The 18,674-nt window shown below is 33.6% G+C and overlaps 1 protein-coding gene across 1 annotated transcript; it reads right to left on the bottom strand.

The window, feature by feature from the left end:
* Positions 1–800: 800 nt before the first annotated feature.
* Positions 801–16,945, bottom strand: PCK1 (Protein kinase C-like 1). Its single transcript, XM_051218064.1, has 10 exons — positions 16,895–16,945; positions 16,163–16,216; positions 16,011–16,112; positions 15,128–15,247; positions 12,895–13,408; positions 10,263–10,612; positions 9,147–9,606; positions 5,014–5,280; positions 2,507–2,694; positions 801–1,132 (listed from the first exon to the last, which is right to left on the bottom strand). Exons 4-9 carry the CDS (start codon positions 15,230–15,232, stop codon positions 2,510–2,512), a joined length of 1,881 nt encoding a protein of 626 aa, XP_051064496.1. The 5' UTR covers positions 15,233–15,247; positions 16,011–16,112; positions 16,163–16,216; positions 16,895–16,945; the 3' UTR covers positions 801–1,132; positions 2,507–2,509.
* Between the last annotated feature and the right edge of the window lie 1,729 nt (positions 16,946–18,674).

An 18,674-nucleotide genomic window follows, 5' to 3' on the forward strand; every position in this document is an offset into this window, starting at 1 on the left:
AAGAAGACCGAATAGAAGAGAATAGAAACAATCAGTGATTATTATGAAAATGTAGGAATAATTTACAAATGAAGTATTGGACATATGATATTCACATTCTGTTGCCTCAACCTGTGTTCTCGTTCACTACACCACCACCACCAGAAGGGTTGTGTTACATAACGAATACTTTCCCTTAACAATCATTGTTCTTAACATAACTATCAATAAAACTGTTGGGATATTCAGAAAAATATCCCAAAAATTATCCTGTTTAGTCTAGTGCTATTCTTGGACTTGAAATGGTATTATTTTCTTATTGGTCAATATTTATTTCACGTGTCGTTTCCTACTGGTCAATATTGCACAATGTTATTTTCTATTTTATGTTACGATGTGGTCTGCTTGATTGGTATATAAATAGAGTATGTCTGAAACATAATGATTGATATCTAAGAGGCTAAGACTTACGTTCTGGACTCAACTGGCTGGACTAGACAGGGATGCAGGGTCAATCAGGACTTTAGGTCGTTCTTACGTGTTTTACGCGTCTTTGGTCCGATCGATAATACGCTTCGCTCTAATCTGCAGTCCACAGTCACAACAAAAACTAATTCAAATAATACCATTCAAAAAACTTTCCAGATGTAATAATAATAACAACACACGCAGTCACACATTGAATCTAACGTCTCGTTCAAGACATTTCAATATATCAATTCAACCTTTACTAAGGAGTCTCAATATACACAACATTAACATTTCACAAATATGATCGAATCAATCATTCGGAACGATAATGAATCAAGAAAATAGAGAAAGAAAGAAATTGTAATGTATTGTATTTTCATTGAAAAGGTTCGTTGGATCACAATAATGTTGAGAATACTACCATAAAACAATAACGACAATATAAATGAATATTATTGTGAGTAGTAGTATTAGTAGTAATATTAAAAGCAATACAAAAACAAAAAGAACAAGTTATAATTAATGTCTACGAACAACAATAGAAGTTAGCTAACAACAATAACAACAGCAACAAGAAACAAAAAAATTAGAAAGCACATAAAGTCGAACAAAATGATTAGACATTGACTTCTTCCTCTTTTTCATCGTCGTCGTCGTCTTCTTCTTCTTCCTCTGATTTATTCTTTAAGAAGTTATGAGGAAAAAAATAAGAAAGCATACAGAATAATTACAATTTGTAGTGTACACAGCTAATTACTGTAATATATCTATAAAAACCCCTTCTGATACTAATCAGTATATGCTCACTAGTGACTAGCTTCAAGAGGTATTTCCTGGAATTATAGTGAGAAGCTATAACCAGTGGAGTTGAACCAGGTCTGTTGTGAGATAGTAACTCATTGAAGACAATGATGGATGTATCGCTCAAATTCGTGGATTAGTTAAAGTTAGGCATTAACACCATTAGATTCTGGCTTCAGACTGATAGGTCCTGAGTTCGAATCTCGTGGGGCGAGATCGTGGATGGGCACTGCTGAGGAGTCCCACAATAGAACAAAACGGCTTTCCAGTGCTTCCAAGTTTTCCATGGTGGTCTAGCTTCACTTGACTCATGATCTCAACTATTGAAGTAATAATATTTGTTAATATAAACAACTGGATCAGAATGATAAGATTAAAGCTGAACTATGGAGTAAATTTACTCATTATACAACCTTTGGACAACAGTATCTCAATGAGGTCATTGATTTCATCATTGGCAAACAATATGCTAATATTGATATACCCGTCGTGACCTTGAGGTGGTTTATGCATTCATTACTGGCTAGGCGATGTAATTCGAATTTACTAATTTAGACTATGAACCTGGAAATTAGTACTGTTCAGTGAAATCTTCCAATTTACTCTTACACCATAAAACATCGCATGTCGGGGCAGACGGTGGTTGGGCATACGTCCCAGCCATCTCAACTGATGGAGTTTCACTGCTTCATCAATTGATTTACCATACTTACCTAGTATCCGTTTCCTAACAACTGCATTACTTACTCGATGGTCTCGGGATATACGAGCAATGTTTTGATAACACCTATGATCGAATAATAGTAGCCTACGAATATCCTCTACTCTTACCGGTCATGTTTCACTGCCATAATGTAGGACGGAACGAACTTCTACGCAGTAAACACATGAAAGTAAGTTGATAATGAGATTGTTTCAAAAGATTATAATCGGTTTATAAATAAATGATCTAACACAGAGAACTCATCAACATTAAAATCGTTCAGCTGGTCACCTTAACTTTGTAGTAAGACGTATTTGTAGTCTTGAGAAATCTGTTACTCCCTGTAGGTTTCGAGCTCACATCAACTAGATTCAGTCTGAAACACCACTACCGAATTATTCGGACCGTGAATGACCTCCTGCAAGACAGGGTTATTTACAACTGAATAATTAATCAATTTCGTTCAATGTTAAATGATTAAACAAACACAAAATTGATCATGATTCAGTGATCAAGTTGCAGTATTGTCATTAATTGTTAAATGAAATTTACCATTTAAAGTTGAGATTGAATACGTTCACGTTGATTGTTTAATTCATTTTGAATAACAGCTGGTAAATCTTTACCAACTTGTTCGTGTAAATATTTCATTGTTTCATCAACATCCTCTAAAAGATAATCCTTTGGCAGTGAAAAATTCTCATCCCAATCAACGTTTAAACCATCGAAATTGATTGAACCTGTGATAAAAATAATAATAATAATAAGCCACTTAATAATAACTCATTGAAGGGTTTGTAATTTCACATTGATGTACTGGAACAATTAGTTTCTATTAGTAGACAGTCACCTTCGATGTTTACTTCTGTATATTCATGGCTAATGTGATTCGTGTATTCGATTCGAGAAGACAATGTACATGCACGGTTGAGGAGTCACAGTTCAACTTATTTATTGAGATCATGAGCCGATTGATGTTAGACCACTATCTAGAACCTGAAAGCACTGGACGGCCGTTTCATCCTATTGTGGGACTCCTCATCTACGATCCCGCTCGCAGGATTCGAACCCGGGGCCTTGAGTCTCGTGCGTGAACGCTTAACCTCTAGACTACGAACCGGTATTCAACGCTGTTAATATCTAAACTTAACCAGCCCACAAAATTGTGCGACCATCTTCCATTGTACTGAGGTAGAAACCTGTCTCTACCCGACACGGATTAGCTCCACTAGTCACGGCTTCTCACTAGAACCCCGAGAATTCCCTCACGAAGCTAGTCATTAATGAGCACGTGGTAATTATCAGTTCATGATCTCAATCAATAACTTAATAATCTCCACAACTCTTTAATGACAATTCTACCTATTTAATGAATGTATCCATAACCTCAGTGCATATAAAGATTCGTAACGAAAAATCTGATTTACACAAATCGGTAACGTTCTCGGTAGTAAACTGATAGGTAATTTACTTGCCTGAAAAAAAAAAGTAATATGAATACTCATGACTTCTGAGAAGGTGGAGAAGATTTATAGTTCAAGTGGATGATTTTGATGGAGTTTTGTTCTTTGAGCTGAAGTTTGTGCTGATGATGTCATTTAGAAGGGTGATGAAAGCTCCACAACCAAATTATTCAGCTTAAAGAACAAAACTCTAACAAAAACTCATAACTTCTGTAAATTAAATAATTTACTTAAAATGTCACAAGGATTCAACAAAGTAATCCGAAAGAACATAGGTTTCCTGTTTTCCAATCTACATATTCACTTGAAGAGAAAATCAATTATCATCAATCTCAATTATGTATAAATGTATGACATAGTTGTAGTGTAATTTCAATGAAAATATGCTGACTACATGAATTACAAAACAATAATGGTTTCAACATTTCTCGTCAAGAATATTACAGTAATAAAAGATAGTGTAGTTGTACAATCAAACATATAGCCACAATCAAAACTATATTCAATGTTCTCACATTCATAAATAAAAGATATTGTTAGTTTTAATCCAAGTTTTCCAATGATTTCCTTATTAATGATCTATTGTTAAAATGCCATCTGAAACATTTAATTACATACGGTTATGTTTATTTTACTGACAGGGTATGCCAATCAGATATATCAGTTCAAGGCTAAATAAGTAAATAAGAGTTATGAATGGGTTCACGCTAGTGATCAAGATTCGGCTTCATTTTCTAAGGTAACAGTTGCGTAATACTGATTGAAAATCTGGCCTAATTTGTTTTATTCGAGGAGGGTGGGAGGCAGATACATATTTGTGAATGAGTTGAGCACATATTTAATTCAGTTTAGCCAATAAAAGCTTCCTAATCAACTCTGAGTCTCCCCAATCAAGTATCTAGTTTAGTTCGCATATGAGAAGCGTGTTTATCGAATGACCTCCCACCACTCACTAACTGCAATGCAGTTCATTTTGAATGATTTTAAACTTAATTCTTTCTAAATGTCAAAATTCTAACTTTAGCATGAGATATGGGAAAGTACGTAAATACAGTATGAGAAGAGTCTCACAACTTCTGGTTTATTGATGTAAATTTTTCTTCTGATCGCTATTTTTTTCTACTAGGCTTCCAATTTTTTCTTTAATACCGAAGAAATTGCTTCGTCTAAATCAATATGAACTCTATTCTATCATCCAACTTTTAACATTGGGATCCTTGTATGTCACCTATCCCTCTATTTTGTTTCCTATTAAAATTTTAACACACAATTAAATGTTTATCTACATTACTATGTCCTTAATGAACGATGAAACAATGAACAAATAAATAAATCAGAAAAGGGGGTTTTTTAGATATTACAGTAAGTTAATAGTTGAATTCATGAGTCAATTAAAACTAGACTACCATGGAAAACTTGGAAGTACTGGACGCCTGAGATCGTGGATACACATTGCTGAGGAGTACCATACTATAACGAAGCAACCGTCAAGTACTTTCAGGTTTTCCATGATGGTTTAGTCTCAATTAACTTATCAATTCAACTATTAAATTAAAATAAAAAACTGTTCACAAGTTAGTAACTAATTGAACAAACCTTTTTTAGGTAAAATACCAATTGGTGAATTGACACCAATATCTTCACCATTAACACGTCGAAGTATCCAATCAATAACACGTATATTTTGTCCAAAACCAGGCCATACAAATTTACCTTGTTTATTTAAACGGAACCAATTCACATGATATATTAAAGGCATTTTATGTGATGGTTTCTCCATACTAAGCCAATGATTTAAATAATGTCCAAAATTATAACCAACAAATGGACGCATAGCCATAGGATCATGCATAACTTGTTTACCTAAATATTTATCAAAAAAATAAATAAATCAATAAATCAATATAGAAGAGATAATAAACAGAAAGTGGGAAAAACAAAATCAATATCATTGTATGGGATAAATTTGAGCGATCAATAAATGACCTTGGGAAAAATTCTCAACATTTGTAGCCAATCAAAAAACAGATCAAATGAATAAGTAATTTATTACGTAATAAGAAAGAGAAGGGATTGAATATAGATTTTTTTCATCAGCTTTGGATTTTCTCTCATTATCGTCTAATCATATTTATCTTGAATTCAGGTGATTGCTGACTACCTGTTTGAATATCTGGGCTACCGGTTCCTGTTCTTTAGATATTTCAACAAGTTATCCGTTTTTCTTGTTTGTTTCAACAGATTATGATGTCTACTAATTGCATAATGTAAAATATACAACCTTTCATTGTATGAGTTGACGGCAATATATATATATCGAAACCAATGTACATTATTCAAATGTCGATTGACTGGACTGCTAACATTCAAATGGCGATCACTCAATATTTATTGTCAAAATCAATCAAAAAATAGGAAACGGTAACTTGTTGAAATACATTGTGCTGTGAATTCTATATTGTACCGAAATCTATAATATTGAATATAGCTAATAGTAATAGTAATAATAGTAATAGTAATAAATTCATTCAAATAATTGTAAAACAATTTTTAAGGGATCATTTGCATAGTTTTAAAGATGCTCGGTTCTAAATTTTTAGTGCGTACTCCTGTGCTGATTAACGAAATTTCTGATGTCATCCATCATCAGTACCGTCGATTATTGTTGTTTGTCTGTCAGGATAAATGTAGTGGGTTCTATTACCCACACTTACTTACGCCTGTTACTACCAATGGAGTATAGGCCACCGACTAGCATTCTACAATTCACTCTGTCCTGGGTTTTCCTTTCTAGTTCTGTCCAATTGTTGTTCATTCTTCTCATATCTGTCTCCATTTCTCAGCGTAATGTTTTCTTTGGTCTTCTTCTTTTCCTTTAGCCTTGAGGATTACAAGTGAGGGTTTGGCTTGTGACACAGTTGGGTACTTTCCCCAATGTGTGTCCTATCTACTTTCAGCGCTTTTTCTTGATTTCTTCCTCCGCTAGGATCTGGTTTGTCCTCTCCCACAGTAGGTTGTTGCTAATAGTTTCTGGTCAACGGATCCGAAGAATTCTGCGTAGACAATTGTTAATAAACACTTGTATTTTCTGGATGATGGCTTTCATAGTTCTCTAAGTTTCCACCCCATACAGTTGAAACTGTCTTGATATTGAAAGAGATATTAAATCAAATCTTTTTTGATTACTTATTTTCATTAATATGCAATACTATGAAATATCCTGTTTATTAACAGCTGTCTACACAAAATACTTCGGATCTGTTGGCCAGACAATACCAGCAACAACCTACTGTGGGAGAGAACAAACCAGATTCCAGCGGAGGAAGAAATCACGAAAAATTGTTAGAAGTAGGTAAGACACACATTGAGGAAAGCACCCAACTGCGTCACAAGGCAAGCTATCACTTGGAATTCTTAAGACCAAGAAACACATTACGCTGAGAAATGGAGACAGATATGAAAAGAATGAACATCAATTGGATAGAACTAGAAAGGAAAACCCAGGACAGAGTGGATTGTAGAATGCTGGTCTGTGGCCTATGCTTCATTGAGAGTAACAGGCGTAATCAAGTAAAGTATGAAATATCACTTCATCTCATATAACTTTACATTCTTTTACAGCCATTTTCTCATCACTATTACAAACAAGTGAATTTTTTTTATCATTCCAGTTTTTTTGTAACCAAGTTAATTATGTTCTGAGATCAATCATGATATGGTATAATAATTAACATTTTAGTTTAACAATCATCTGTTTCGACCTTGAAGGTGCTTCCTCAATCGATGGTAACTGATCTGTTGGTAAAATTAAATTTCATCCAACTTTATCAATAAATGTACAATCGATTTTAAAAGGTTAAAGTTTTAACGATTTATGATAAATATCATTAGAATGTTAATGAATAGTTTTCTAATTACTTGATATTAAAACTGTATACCTATCAGTTTAGGATAGATTCTTTTTTAATACAGAATGTTGAACGTAGTTATAATACAATAACAATGAATACGTATATGGTATGTACTACTGATATCGATAGATATAAGCAGTATGTATCATCAATCGAATAAGAAATGTCTTGCGGCAGTAGGTTAGGAAGATCGAAGAGAATGACGACAGAGAATGATTGTTGTAGAAATAAAAGAATAGTGAAGTCTGAGATGATTGATTGGCATTTTGCAAATAAAGTATTTACTGTATAGTGGAGAAGATTTGTAGCTCAGGTGGATGATTTTGGTGGAGTTTTGTTCTCTCAGCTGGATGGTTTGGTCGTATAGTTCTTAGATTTTACTAAGATGTTTTGTAATTTCATATTCAAATACATTCGATTGTCTTCACTTGTGTTTTCGTTCACTACACGTATGCTGGCAATTAATTAAAACACCGAGAAATTAAATAACTGATATTTTCAAGAAACATTCAATAAATTATGTTTTTTCAGCATTAAAGCTATTAAAGAACCAATTATCTAGAAGAACTGGGATGAATAAATCAATAAATCGCTCGTTTGAGATACACAATTTTATACATGATTCGACCATGTAATCACTATACTGAAGCAGTTCATTAAACGTTAAATATCTTTTAGGAAATGTAGTACAGTGAACAAGAACACAATCGGGGACAACCAAATGTACATTAATGAAACATTACAGAAAGTTTTGGTAAACTATGAGTACCATACAGTAAATACTTCATTTGCAAAATATCTATCAATTATCTTAGACTTTGTTGTTCCTTCGGTTCCATACCAATCATTTTCTGTTCCTTTTCTATTTTCTTCGATTTTCTCCAACTTTTGCCGCCAAGATTTCACTTTCGACCGATGATACATACTACTTATATCTGTCGACATCAGTAACACAAATACATAAATTGTCATATATTTTAAAAATAAAATTATCAAACATTCAAATAGTTTTATTCATAAATTTGATTTTAGTTTATCCGTTACATTTTCAGCAGTCAATAAATGTACTGTATCTAACACTTTTGCGTATTTTACGAATCATTTAGTGAGTGAATACTAAAATATAAGTGATAAGTCTTGCGGATTGAACGCTATATTCGTCTCCTAAGATATTCTGTAACCCCCAAGCTAGAACTATACAGCGACCTGAACATGAAAGAGAAGACTCAAAGTGTGCGAGTAGTTTACTCCAACGTTCATTCTAATACAGAAAATACAGGGTTTTTATAATATTTTAAATGTCCTTGGGTTGCTAGAAGATTCTGGAATGCTACTAAACATAGTAGCAGTGTAGCAGCCAACAAATCAGAGCCTCTGCATGTGACGTTTCGCTTCCTTGATATGTTTGGCTAAGACTCCAAGCGAACTCTGACTGGGTGAAACGCTTCTTCGTGTTTCCTGATGCTTGCTTGTCTCTTGCAAGCAATTTTCTGGATCACCCTAACAATAAGAATATACCTTTCATGAGAATATTCAATACAATCCAAAACTTTTAGTAAATTTGCATTTTCTATCCGGTATATGGTATTGCAACTAAGTGACGTATTCATAGCAGACAGTTGTGCTTAATCCCAGATACATCAAGTGAATGAACCGTAAACAAAATGCTTAAAAGTACTAGATACAGCACATATATTGAATATGATAAAACACTTTGTTGGATAGATCTAAACACTCGGTGCCCAAATTCTATTAAAGTATTTGTTTAAATATTGACGAATATTTGTGTGAATGAAATCGTTTTTATATTAAAATTACCTTTGAATTCGGCAGCCGCAGTTGCTTCTGATTTTAATGCTGCGCCTAACATAACACCATGTTTCCAATCAAATGATTGTAGAACTAATGGTATACCTTCAGGTCGACGACCACCAAAAATTATAGCTGAAATTGGTACACCTTGTGGATCTTCCCATTTAGGATGAATAATTGGACATTGATTAGCAGGACAACAAAATCGTGAATTTGGATGTGCTTTAGGATCTTTACTTTTATCAGATAATTTAACATGATCACCAAGCCATGTGATAATTTCTGTATCAGGACTATATTGATCTTCAAGTCCTTCCCAAAAGATATGACCATCTTTAGTTTGAGCAACATTAGTAAAAACAGTGTTTTTCATACATGTAGCCATTGCATTTGGATTAGTTTTAGCGTTTGTACCTGGAGCAACGCCAAAGAAACCAGCTTCTGGATTGATTGCCCGAAGAACACCCTAACATATATGTAAGGAAACATAATCATAATAAGTGATGTAGATAAAAATAATAATTATTATTATCATTCATACTATTAACTCGTTGCCAGTTTCAGGCTCATGTATTTGGCTTAGAGCCATACTTTAGGTATGAGAGCTAGTGGTAATACTCAGTTGCCCTAAAAGAAACAAGTGGAGTGAGTTTCGAACCTAGAGCTCACTGGCTGAAAGTCCAATACCTTAACCATTAAACCACCGCTTCAATCATATATTAATACATAACAAATGAGTGAAAATCTTGTCTATTATTAAAATTCAATACAGGATTTAAGAAATTAGGGTAACATTTCAACATGAAAACTGTTGAACATTTACAAATAACGGTAAAACCAGTAACATGAAGGATACCAGTGTTTGACTGGTCATTTAAACTATCTAAAAATTACATCTGAAATGACCCTTTGTTGATGGAATAGACTCAATTTATCTCCAACAGCCATGTTATGTTCTAATGGAGAGACAATGTCTTTAATAGTATTTCTTAAACTATAAACACTGATAATAGATTGTTATCTCAAATCAGTAGACAACTTAACGAATTAGATAGAGTCATTAAGATCTATAAACATAGACTTGATAAATCTCTGATATTAGAAAAAAAATTGAGTACTCACATGTTCATCAAAACGCATCCATGCTATATCATCTCCAACACATTGTACTTTCCAACCAGGCAATGATGGTTCAAGCATAGCCATATTTGTTTTACCACAAGCACTAGGAAAAGCAGCGGCTATGAATTTCTCTTCACCTTTTGGATTTGTTACAGACATAATTAACATATGTTCAGCTAACCAGCCTTCATCATGAGCAATACAACCGGCAATACGTAATGCAAAACATTTTTTCCCTAATAATGAATTACCACCATAACCACTGCCAAAACTCATAATTAAACGTTCCTTAGGTACATGAGAAATTAAAGTTTTCTCTGGATTACATGGCCAATGATTGATGATTTTGCCTAAGAAGTTAATAAATAAAATAAAATTTTCATTCAATGTAAGTAGTTTATGAGTATAGATTAATGAGAAACTTTATTACTGAAAAGGTTATAAGTATGTCATAGTGATTAGTAATTTATTCAAGGAAGCGAATTTCCGATCAGTTTTTGATGCGTTAACGTGATATCTTCTGAACATTATCGATTAAACAATTATCGCTTTGAACATTACAATATTATCTACATGGCAAACACCTTTGACAGAGTCTTAAATGGGATAGAACGCTCATCTTGGATTTCATTCTTAGCCTTGTTCTACTACTCTTATTATCTACTAGATTATTTAGTTGAACAATCGTCGGAAATGATCATTCACTAGGGTTCATTAAAGGTTTAAAGCCGAGATGAAATACAATGAATCTTTTCGAACTATTCAAAAAACAAATCGTTTAAGAGTTTCAGATTTAAAAGATTAGTTTTCTAAACATTGTAAGAATAGATTTATTTTTTAAAAATTCATTCACATAAATATTGGTACAACAAGGTATCAAACAAATATGCGCCACATACATCATTCGATTTGTGTGAAGGCAGAGATACTGCCCGGGTGCCCAAACCGAAGTAGGTGGTTTTCATAGGGGGCCACACCCGGAGCCTTCGACCTGAAGGTCTGATCCACAAGACAGTTGAGCATCGTGAGGTGATGCAGTCCCATGGTAGCCGGTGACCAACGACTAGTTCGTACGCCATTTGTTCCTTCAGGATACTGGAGGCCATGTGTACCATCGGTTTGGAATCAGGGTTTTCCAACTCCCCTAGGTAAACTCTCCGTGTTCACCAACCTGGATAAAGCGCCGGACATTCGCTTTCCATCCTGCCGATTTCGTAAAAAACATCCCTGCCATGAGAAGACAGTGAATAGGAATTCCCTGTGAGTGGTTGTATGCACGTGGCAATGCAAGAGCATCTCGAGAGGGAGAGCTAACTCTCCTCACTCTCAGCCGTACTAGTAAATGTAGAAAACTAACTCCTTTGATGGCTTATTTACATCTACACTGTGTTTGCCCAAAAATAACTGGTCTATAAGTTTTCAAAAGTCCATAATCGACTACCTCCAACCACCATCTAATCTCAATATATAGTGCCCGCAATGTCGAGTCACCTAGACTTGTGGCCACATTGCAACATGGTCGATAGCATTCGATCTGCACTAATAAGGACTAGACACGCATGACATTGATCGCCACCCAGTGATCAATCAATTGTGAAAAGTTTATTGTCTTACAACTTTTATTCAAAAATGATTTCATCTGGACATTATAAAAGACAGTTGTAACTTAATTACTGATTTTACTATGCAATAGTATCTAAATCATTTTCACTAGAAAATTAAGAAAAGACGCTGGAAATGGGTAGGATATATATTGCGGCAAACATCAAAATGAATCGCCAGGCAAGCTTATACTTGGTATCCTCAAAGCAAAGAGAAAAGAAGCAAACGAAGGAACATATTTCCCTGAGAATTTAAGGCAGTGACCAAAAAGATGAATAGTCAGTTCAAATTAAGCAATCGGTATGGAGGGCAAATTTATCATTTTGGAGAAAACTGAAGTGATAGTAATTCTGTAACGTCTAAAAGAGGGTGAAAAAAATACTTTTGTCGTTTATCAAGTTGAAGATAACCAAGTAATATACTTATATCAACAGAATCATTTTTATTATATTCTAGTACATCCCTCAATGAAGTTATTACTTATATGTTCGTTGATAACTGGTTGGTTGTTTGTTCGGAAACGGCTTTGCACTTTAATTAAAGTTAACTATAAGTAAACAACTAAAAATAACGAAGTAGGGAATAAATAAATTATGAGTATTGGGATCGTGGAGATTGTTGAATTTAATTGAGATCACGAATCAAATTAAGTTAAACAACCATTGAAAATTTAGAAGCACTAAACAATTGGTTCTTCCTAGTATAGTACTCTTCAACATTTTATCCTCATAATCCGGTCACCAAAGATCGAACCCAGGATTTTCTATCGCATGCTTACATGATTTTAATAACTGTTCAACTTAGGTGGGTTATCGATCCCTTTGAAAATTGTTTGAGTTTGTAATTCAGTTTGGTAACACAAGATTATTAAGTTACAAACTAAGAAAATAGAAAAGTTCACAAGTTTTTGATTTTCAGTACCTTTCTTGAATATTGGTTTCAGTATAAATTCAGAAACATATCAATGATTCATAAATCATGACTTAAAGTTTTACACTAATAATAAACATAATAATCTTTTCACACTTACGATGAGATGAAGTAGGGCATCCAACACTATGAACGCATCTAACAAATTCCTTACTAGATTCAATAACTTTCCATACATCTGGATGCATACGTGTCATAATTATCATGCATAGTACAACATAAATACTATCAGTTATTTCAATCCCAACTTTACTCAATGGGGATCCAATTGGACCCATACTGAATGGAATCACATAAAGTACACGACCTTCCATACAACCAGGATAACGGTCTTTAATTTCAGTATTCAAATCATTAGGTGAAATCCATTGACCAAGAACACCTTTAACTCCTGGAGCTACATCTGGTACAGTATCATGTTTATGCTCTGAACAGATCCAAGTTTTTGATTCAACACGAGCAACATCACTTGGATCAGTACATGTGATATAGTTGTTTTCATACGGTGGTAGTTTATGTAAAGAACCCAATTCAACTAATTTTTTTGTAAGTTCTTCACGTTCTTCTTTGCTGCCATCACATATATACACTCCTGTTGGTTTACATATTTCTACCTAATTTTGTTTAACAAAGATTTAAAACAATGAATAAAATATTTCAGAATTACTAAACATCTTTTCGGAAATATGTAACCGTGTACTTTAAAACCTAAACAATACACCTAAGTGACATACTGTACATATATTACCAAATAATATCAAAGAGAGTTAGAAATTGGAAAGCCAACTTATTCGCCGCCTATAGCCAAAATAGTCAGATTTACACTAAAATAAATTCAATCTGAAACTGTAGCTTCCTCGGGTAGACTGGCGTAAGTCAAAAGGAAGGCTGTTCCGTAAGAATCTTATAATCTATCTAATTTTCTGCACAGTCAAGTATTTCTTAAACAATTCATATTTTTATGAATGGTATTTTCATGCTAAACTATTTATTTATGATGATAATCGGTTTGTAAGGATACTGTTACTTGTATGCACGCTATGTAACTTCATGAAGAGTGAATACTTAGTTGGTGCATTCATGGTAATATCGGAAGCCTATACGATACTATGTGGCTCACTTTTTCTCCAGCCCCATTTAAACATTAGAAATTTATGAAAACTAGGATCTTATAAATTAAGTCGGTTAAACTGATTCCTTTATAATGAGTTTGTTATTGTAGTTCCTCATGGTTAGAAGAGAGAAAGTAGTAGATAATGCTAATCAGCAACATTATAAGTCTTTATTTTACCGACATTTTTTAAAAAAATGGTCATACAGATCTTAAAAATCTCAGTGTGAATAAACATATTAGTATTTATTGTGGGTCAGAAAATTCAACACATATCAAAGTTTGCTCTTATGGTTCAAATGATGTTTTCAAGGGAAAGCACTTTGAAAATTGTAGTAATCACTGAAATTTATCTTGTTCTGCAAATCTAGTCACTTATATGTCACTTCTTTAAACGTTGTTTGGTTATTTAATGTATTTTTTACATTGTATTGACAGTAAATCATTTCAGTTTGAAGTGTGTGGTATATCCTATAAGAAGATTATGTACTTCAATATGAAACTCTCATGTATTTGCACCTATCCAAATTTATGACTTATAATAGGGTCAACAATAACTAGAATTCCATGATATCTTATTGTTGATATTTTATTCACACGTTAAGTGTTTCTCGCCTTAATTTTTAATCATGTGGTCGGAGTTACGATATATATATATATATATATATATATATATATAACTGAATGTGACCTATTTATCTATGGTAATCATTTTGCAGTCCAAAAAAATATGTGATGCTAGTAACTCAATAATTGAAATAACTTTTGCTGAAAAAGTAATATACTGCTTCACCATCAAAAACAACTTTCTTTAGGCTTCACTCCACTGTAAATGGTGAGGAAAATGATAACCATTTTCCTTCTGATTCTCTAACACTACGTAACAATAACAATCCATATCGTACTTTTGTCTTTACTGCGACTGATAAAGTATGGTGAAAGGAAACCAAACTATTTCGAACATACTTGAACTACATTGAATTCGAAAGTCGAATTATATTGTATGACTGAAATAATAGTCGTGAAATCGACTCATTTGTCAATTTGTGTGATTATAAGTTAAAGCTCCTATTTTTAGGTTCTCTCTACATAAATATTCAAAAAACTCTATGAATACGGTTGGACGCATCAACAAAATTTGTAGACACAAGACATAATACGCAAATAGAAATTAAAAATAATTTAGTGCGATACAGTAGCGTCTATATGTAACATTACCCACCCATTTAGCAACAAAGCGTTGGGCAGATTTGGGCATAGCTTCGAACTTCCCCTTAATAACTGGCACTGATCCCAAACATGATGATTCATTACTCTCAGTCCACATGTTGGAAAGTTTCTTCTGAAAGATAAACAACTGTTCACCATATACTATGATCAAACAAATATTATTTATTTTATGTATACGTAAGAGTTAAATGGGCAAAAAATATGTTCCATCATGAAAACAGAAAGTATAAAACATGATATAATGATGAAAGAATGGAGTCCAAATGTTTCATAGTATTTTGAACCATTTTATTTAGACCCAACTGGTTTCACCTACATACTGAATGCATATATATATCTAGTGTCCCTCTAAATTGATTAGTCAGTAGGCCTGTTGTATTTGAGCATATACATATGTAACACAGCTTGAGTAAAAGCTAAACAAGCTGAGTTCATTCTCCAACCGAAAATGTGAAGGCTTTATTTTGAATACATGTTTGTTCCAGACGTAATGTCTTGGATATTGTTAGTGGATTAAGAAGCCAACTGTAAAGAAGCGAGATGATTTAAAAAAATTATATATTATGGAGTTCTTCAAAATTAAATTTATTATGCTTCATTCGCTGTGTTACCATAAATCTGACCATCACTCGACATGTACAAAGTGATTACCTCTTTCTAACATCACCATAGACATCATTTATTGCAAACAAGTCCTGGCTTAATCTGTTAATTTTGGAGTGATAATATTCCGTTAATAATAGCTTAGTTAAAAATCCATGAAAACTATGAACTGTGTCTTTCAATACAAGACTGATAAAACATGGAACCGTGTGAGAAATGATCTCTGTAGTTATTAAAGAAAGAGCTTTTAAATAGTTAGGGAAAAAAGTTACCAAACACGCCAGATGTGATGTTGTTCGTCAATATCCTTAGGGTTTGCTGAACTGTTAACAAATTAGAATCAACCCGTACTGACCAGTGACAACAAGTCTGTCCTATATTCAGTTTATAAAGGATCCAAAATAAGAATCATAGTGGTAAGTACCCGCATAAGTCCTGACATACAAGTAGACACCAAAGCCTCGTTTTCTTTACGTTTCTACATTTGTCAAAGTATGGAAAACATTTTTTCTTACTACTTGCAGTGATACATTTGACGAAAAAACTAGCAAGTATGCAAAAAGGATAAAGAATAATAGTTATACAAACATAAGACACTGAGAGCCATTATGTTAATAATGACATGCCATATTGAACCATGATATTGCTAAGATCCTATGATATTGAAAAAAAGACTTTGTACATTAGACGTATAGGTGTTTCTTGTAATAACTTATTGATGCACACAGAGAAAAATGTTGCGCGAAGTCAGAAGAATTATACCGCCGTCAAATTGTGGCAAACGCTTCGTATAAAAACTTAAACTGACGTTTATAAGTAATAGAACAGACATCAGACCATTCAGTTCAAGAAATCAAGTCATCAATACGTTGAATGTAAAACTGAATTTTGTGGCTACGTTACACTGAGTGTATTATCTGCTTATAGGTTTAATACGCATAGTATAAATCTATAACACTCTCATTCAGATCAAATAATGTACTACATTTCTGAATGTAATGAAGTGTAAGTTCAGTTTTGATATTACTGCTTACAATACTTCAGGTTTTTCAGTGAATAATTACCTGAAAGTATTAAATAAAGCAGAAATGTATTACATTTTATTTACCAGTGAAGTTTAACATAGCTTCAAAGCTAATATTCTAAAAGAACTCACTTGATACAAAAATAACGAACGAATACCGATTGTTGAGAGCTTAAATATGTGCCAAAAAAAGAGATAAATTCATTGGTTCGAAAAAAGAATTACATTAGTAAAAGAAATTTTCATCACTGTGCCCCTTTGAATTCTTTCTATTATTGTTCTGTTGCTACCTTAGTCTTTGCGTTTTTATTTCTTCCTCATATTTGTCACGTGGACAATTATTCACCATGTTTCTAACCGGCAAATGATTTACATCTTCGGCTGTAGCTCTCTGGATAAGATACCTCCGTTACTTCTAAGAAGGAAATCCCGTCAGGTTTTTGAACTCTTGTTTACTTATTCTAAGACATTCGAATCCCTTATAAAAAGAAGGAGGGTCCAATAATATTGTCAGCAATAGTAATCAGAGAGAAATAGTATATTACTTATGGGAAGTGAAATTTATAGATATGTTATCGTCTCGCACCATCTACTAGATCACTGTTCAAGCTTCGTGACAGTAACTTACGAGTATTCACTTTGTATTCCAGACTTCTCTCAAATAATTAGGCGGAGAAGCCTATCACTGTTATTGTCTGCGAGGGTGATGCACACAATGCAATTTCACATGACTGTTTGTTTCCACTGAGCTGTTCTCTTAGAGCTAACTTGTAGATAGTTGAGATGGCTCCCATCAATACAAATCAAAATGTGAAATTGTGCTATTTTGGCAATAAATTATTTTGTGCGCTCAGTGGATTGTCTCACAGCATAAGTTGGTAAACGTAGTCATCAACATCTTTCCCATTCCTTATAATTTCACGTTTCTTCGTTAATACTTGCTGCTTGACTCACTGTCCAGACTTAATCAGCCAATAAACTGAAGAAAACGTAGAACCGAATATACGTGTACATCAGTTCAGGTTGCTAAACCAAGTGAAAATAATATGATGATATTTTTCAGATGAACCTCAGAGTAATGAATGCCGTAGTCAAATCAGTAGAAACAGAGATTAGGCATCAGAGATGTGATTTAAGGAAGTATAAAGTAGTGGGAAAAATTATGGGAAATTCAGAAGCTTAAAATCTAGGGGATTATAAAGAATGGGTTCACCCGTGCAACTGCAAGCGATTTTCGGGCCATGTCATTTGAAGTATCTAACCACTAATTGTGATAATTGTGTGGACCCTCAGTATGTAGTCTGCATCCACCAAAATGGATGATATTAAGTCAATAAGTTCATGGATTAATGCTGAATTTTGATCTGGTCTCCTGCATTCTTCGTCCAACCTAATCCTAAACCAGACAGTCTCGCCTATCGAGGAAGGTCGCGGATTGGTGAGAGCAACACATGTCCCAGCCAACTCAGTAGATATACTAACTCATCAACAGACTCCTAATCTTTATCTAGTACTCTTTTCCCAACGAAGCAATTGCATACTCCAAAATGCACGGCCGATGCTTCGAAGACATCAAGGATTATGGTCTAGTCCAGTATTTGTACATTTGTATTTGCTACTATAATCATTTACCTAATCCCAAAATCATAGATTTGTCAATAAAGTGACTATCTAATTTAAGTCATATAAATGTCTATGCAGACTCGCCCTGTAATAAAAATCAGCAATATGATGTTTAGTACTTCTGAATAACACATTCTGTGTTGCGGAAAGAACAATAAATTTAGTGTGGACAGTGATAAGTTTTGCTAATTGAACGCTATATTCGGTCCCTAAGCTCTTCTAGTAATCCCTAAGCTAGAACCGTACAGTGACTTGAACACGAGAAGAAAAGGCCTAAAATATACAAGAA

Source organism: Schistosoma haematobium, chromosome 7 (assembly GCF_000699445.3).
Source record: "Schistosoma haematobium chromosome 7, whole genome shotgun sequence".
NCBI lineage: Eukaryota > Metazoa > Platyhelminthes > Trematoda > Strigeidida > Schistosomatidae > Schistosoma > Schistosoma haematobium.

Excerpts from the sequence above, each read along its gene's own strand:
- PCK1 (XM_051218064.1), bottom strand. The coding sequence starts at position 15,232 with ATGTGGACTGAGAGTAATGAATCATCATGTTTGGGATCAGTGCCAGTT. Across the intron at positions 9,607-10,262 it reads GGATGCGTTTTGATGAACAT|GGTGTTCTTCGGGCAATCAA; the intron begins GTGAGTACTCAA and ends CATATATGTTAG. Across the intron at positions 5,281-9,146 it reads TGCGGCTGCCGAATTCAAAG|GTAAACAAGTTATGCATGAT; the intron begins GTAATTTTAATA and ends ATAAATATTTAG.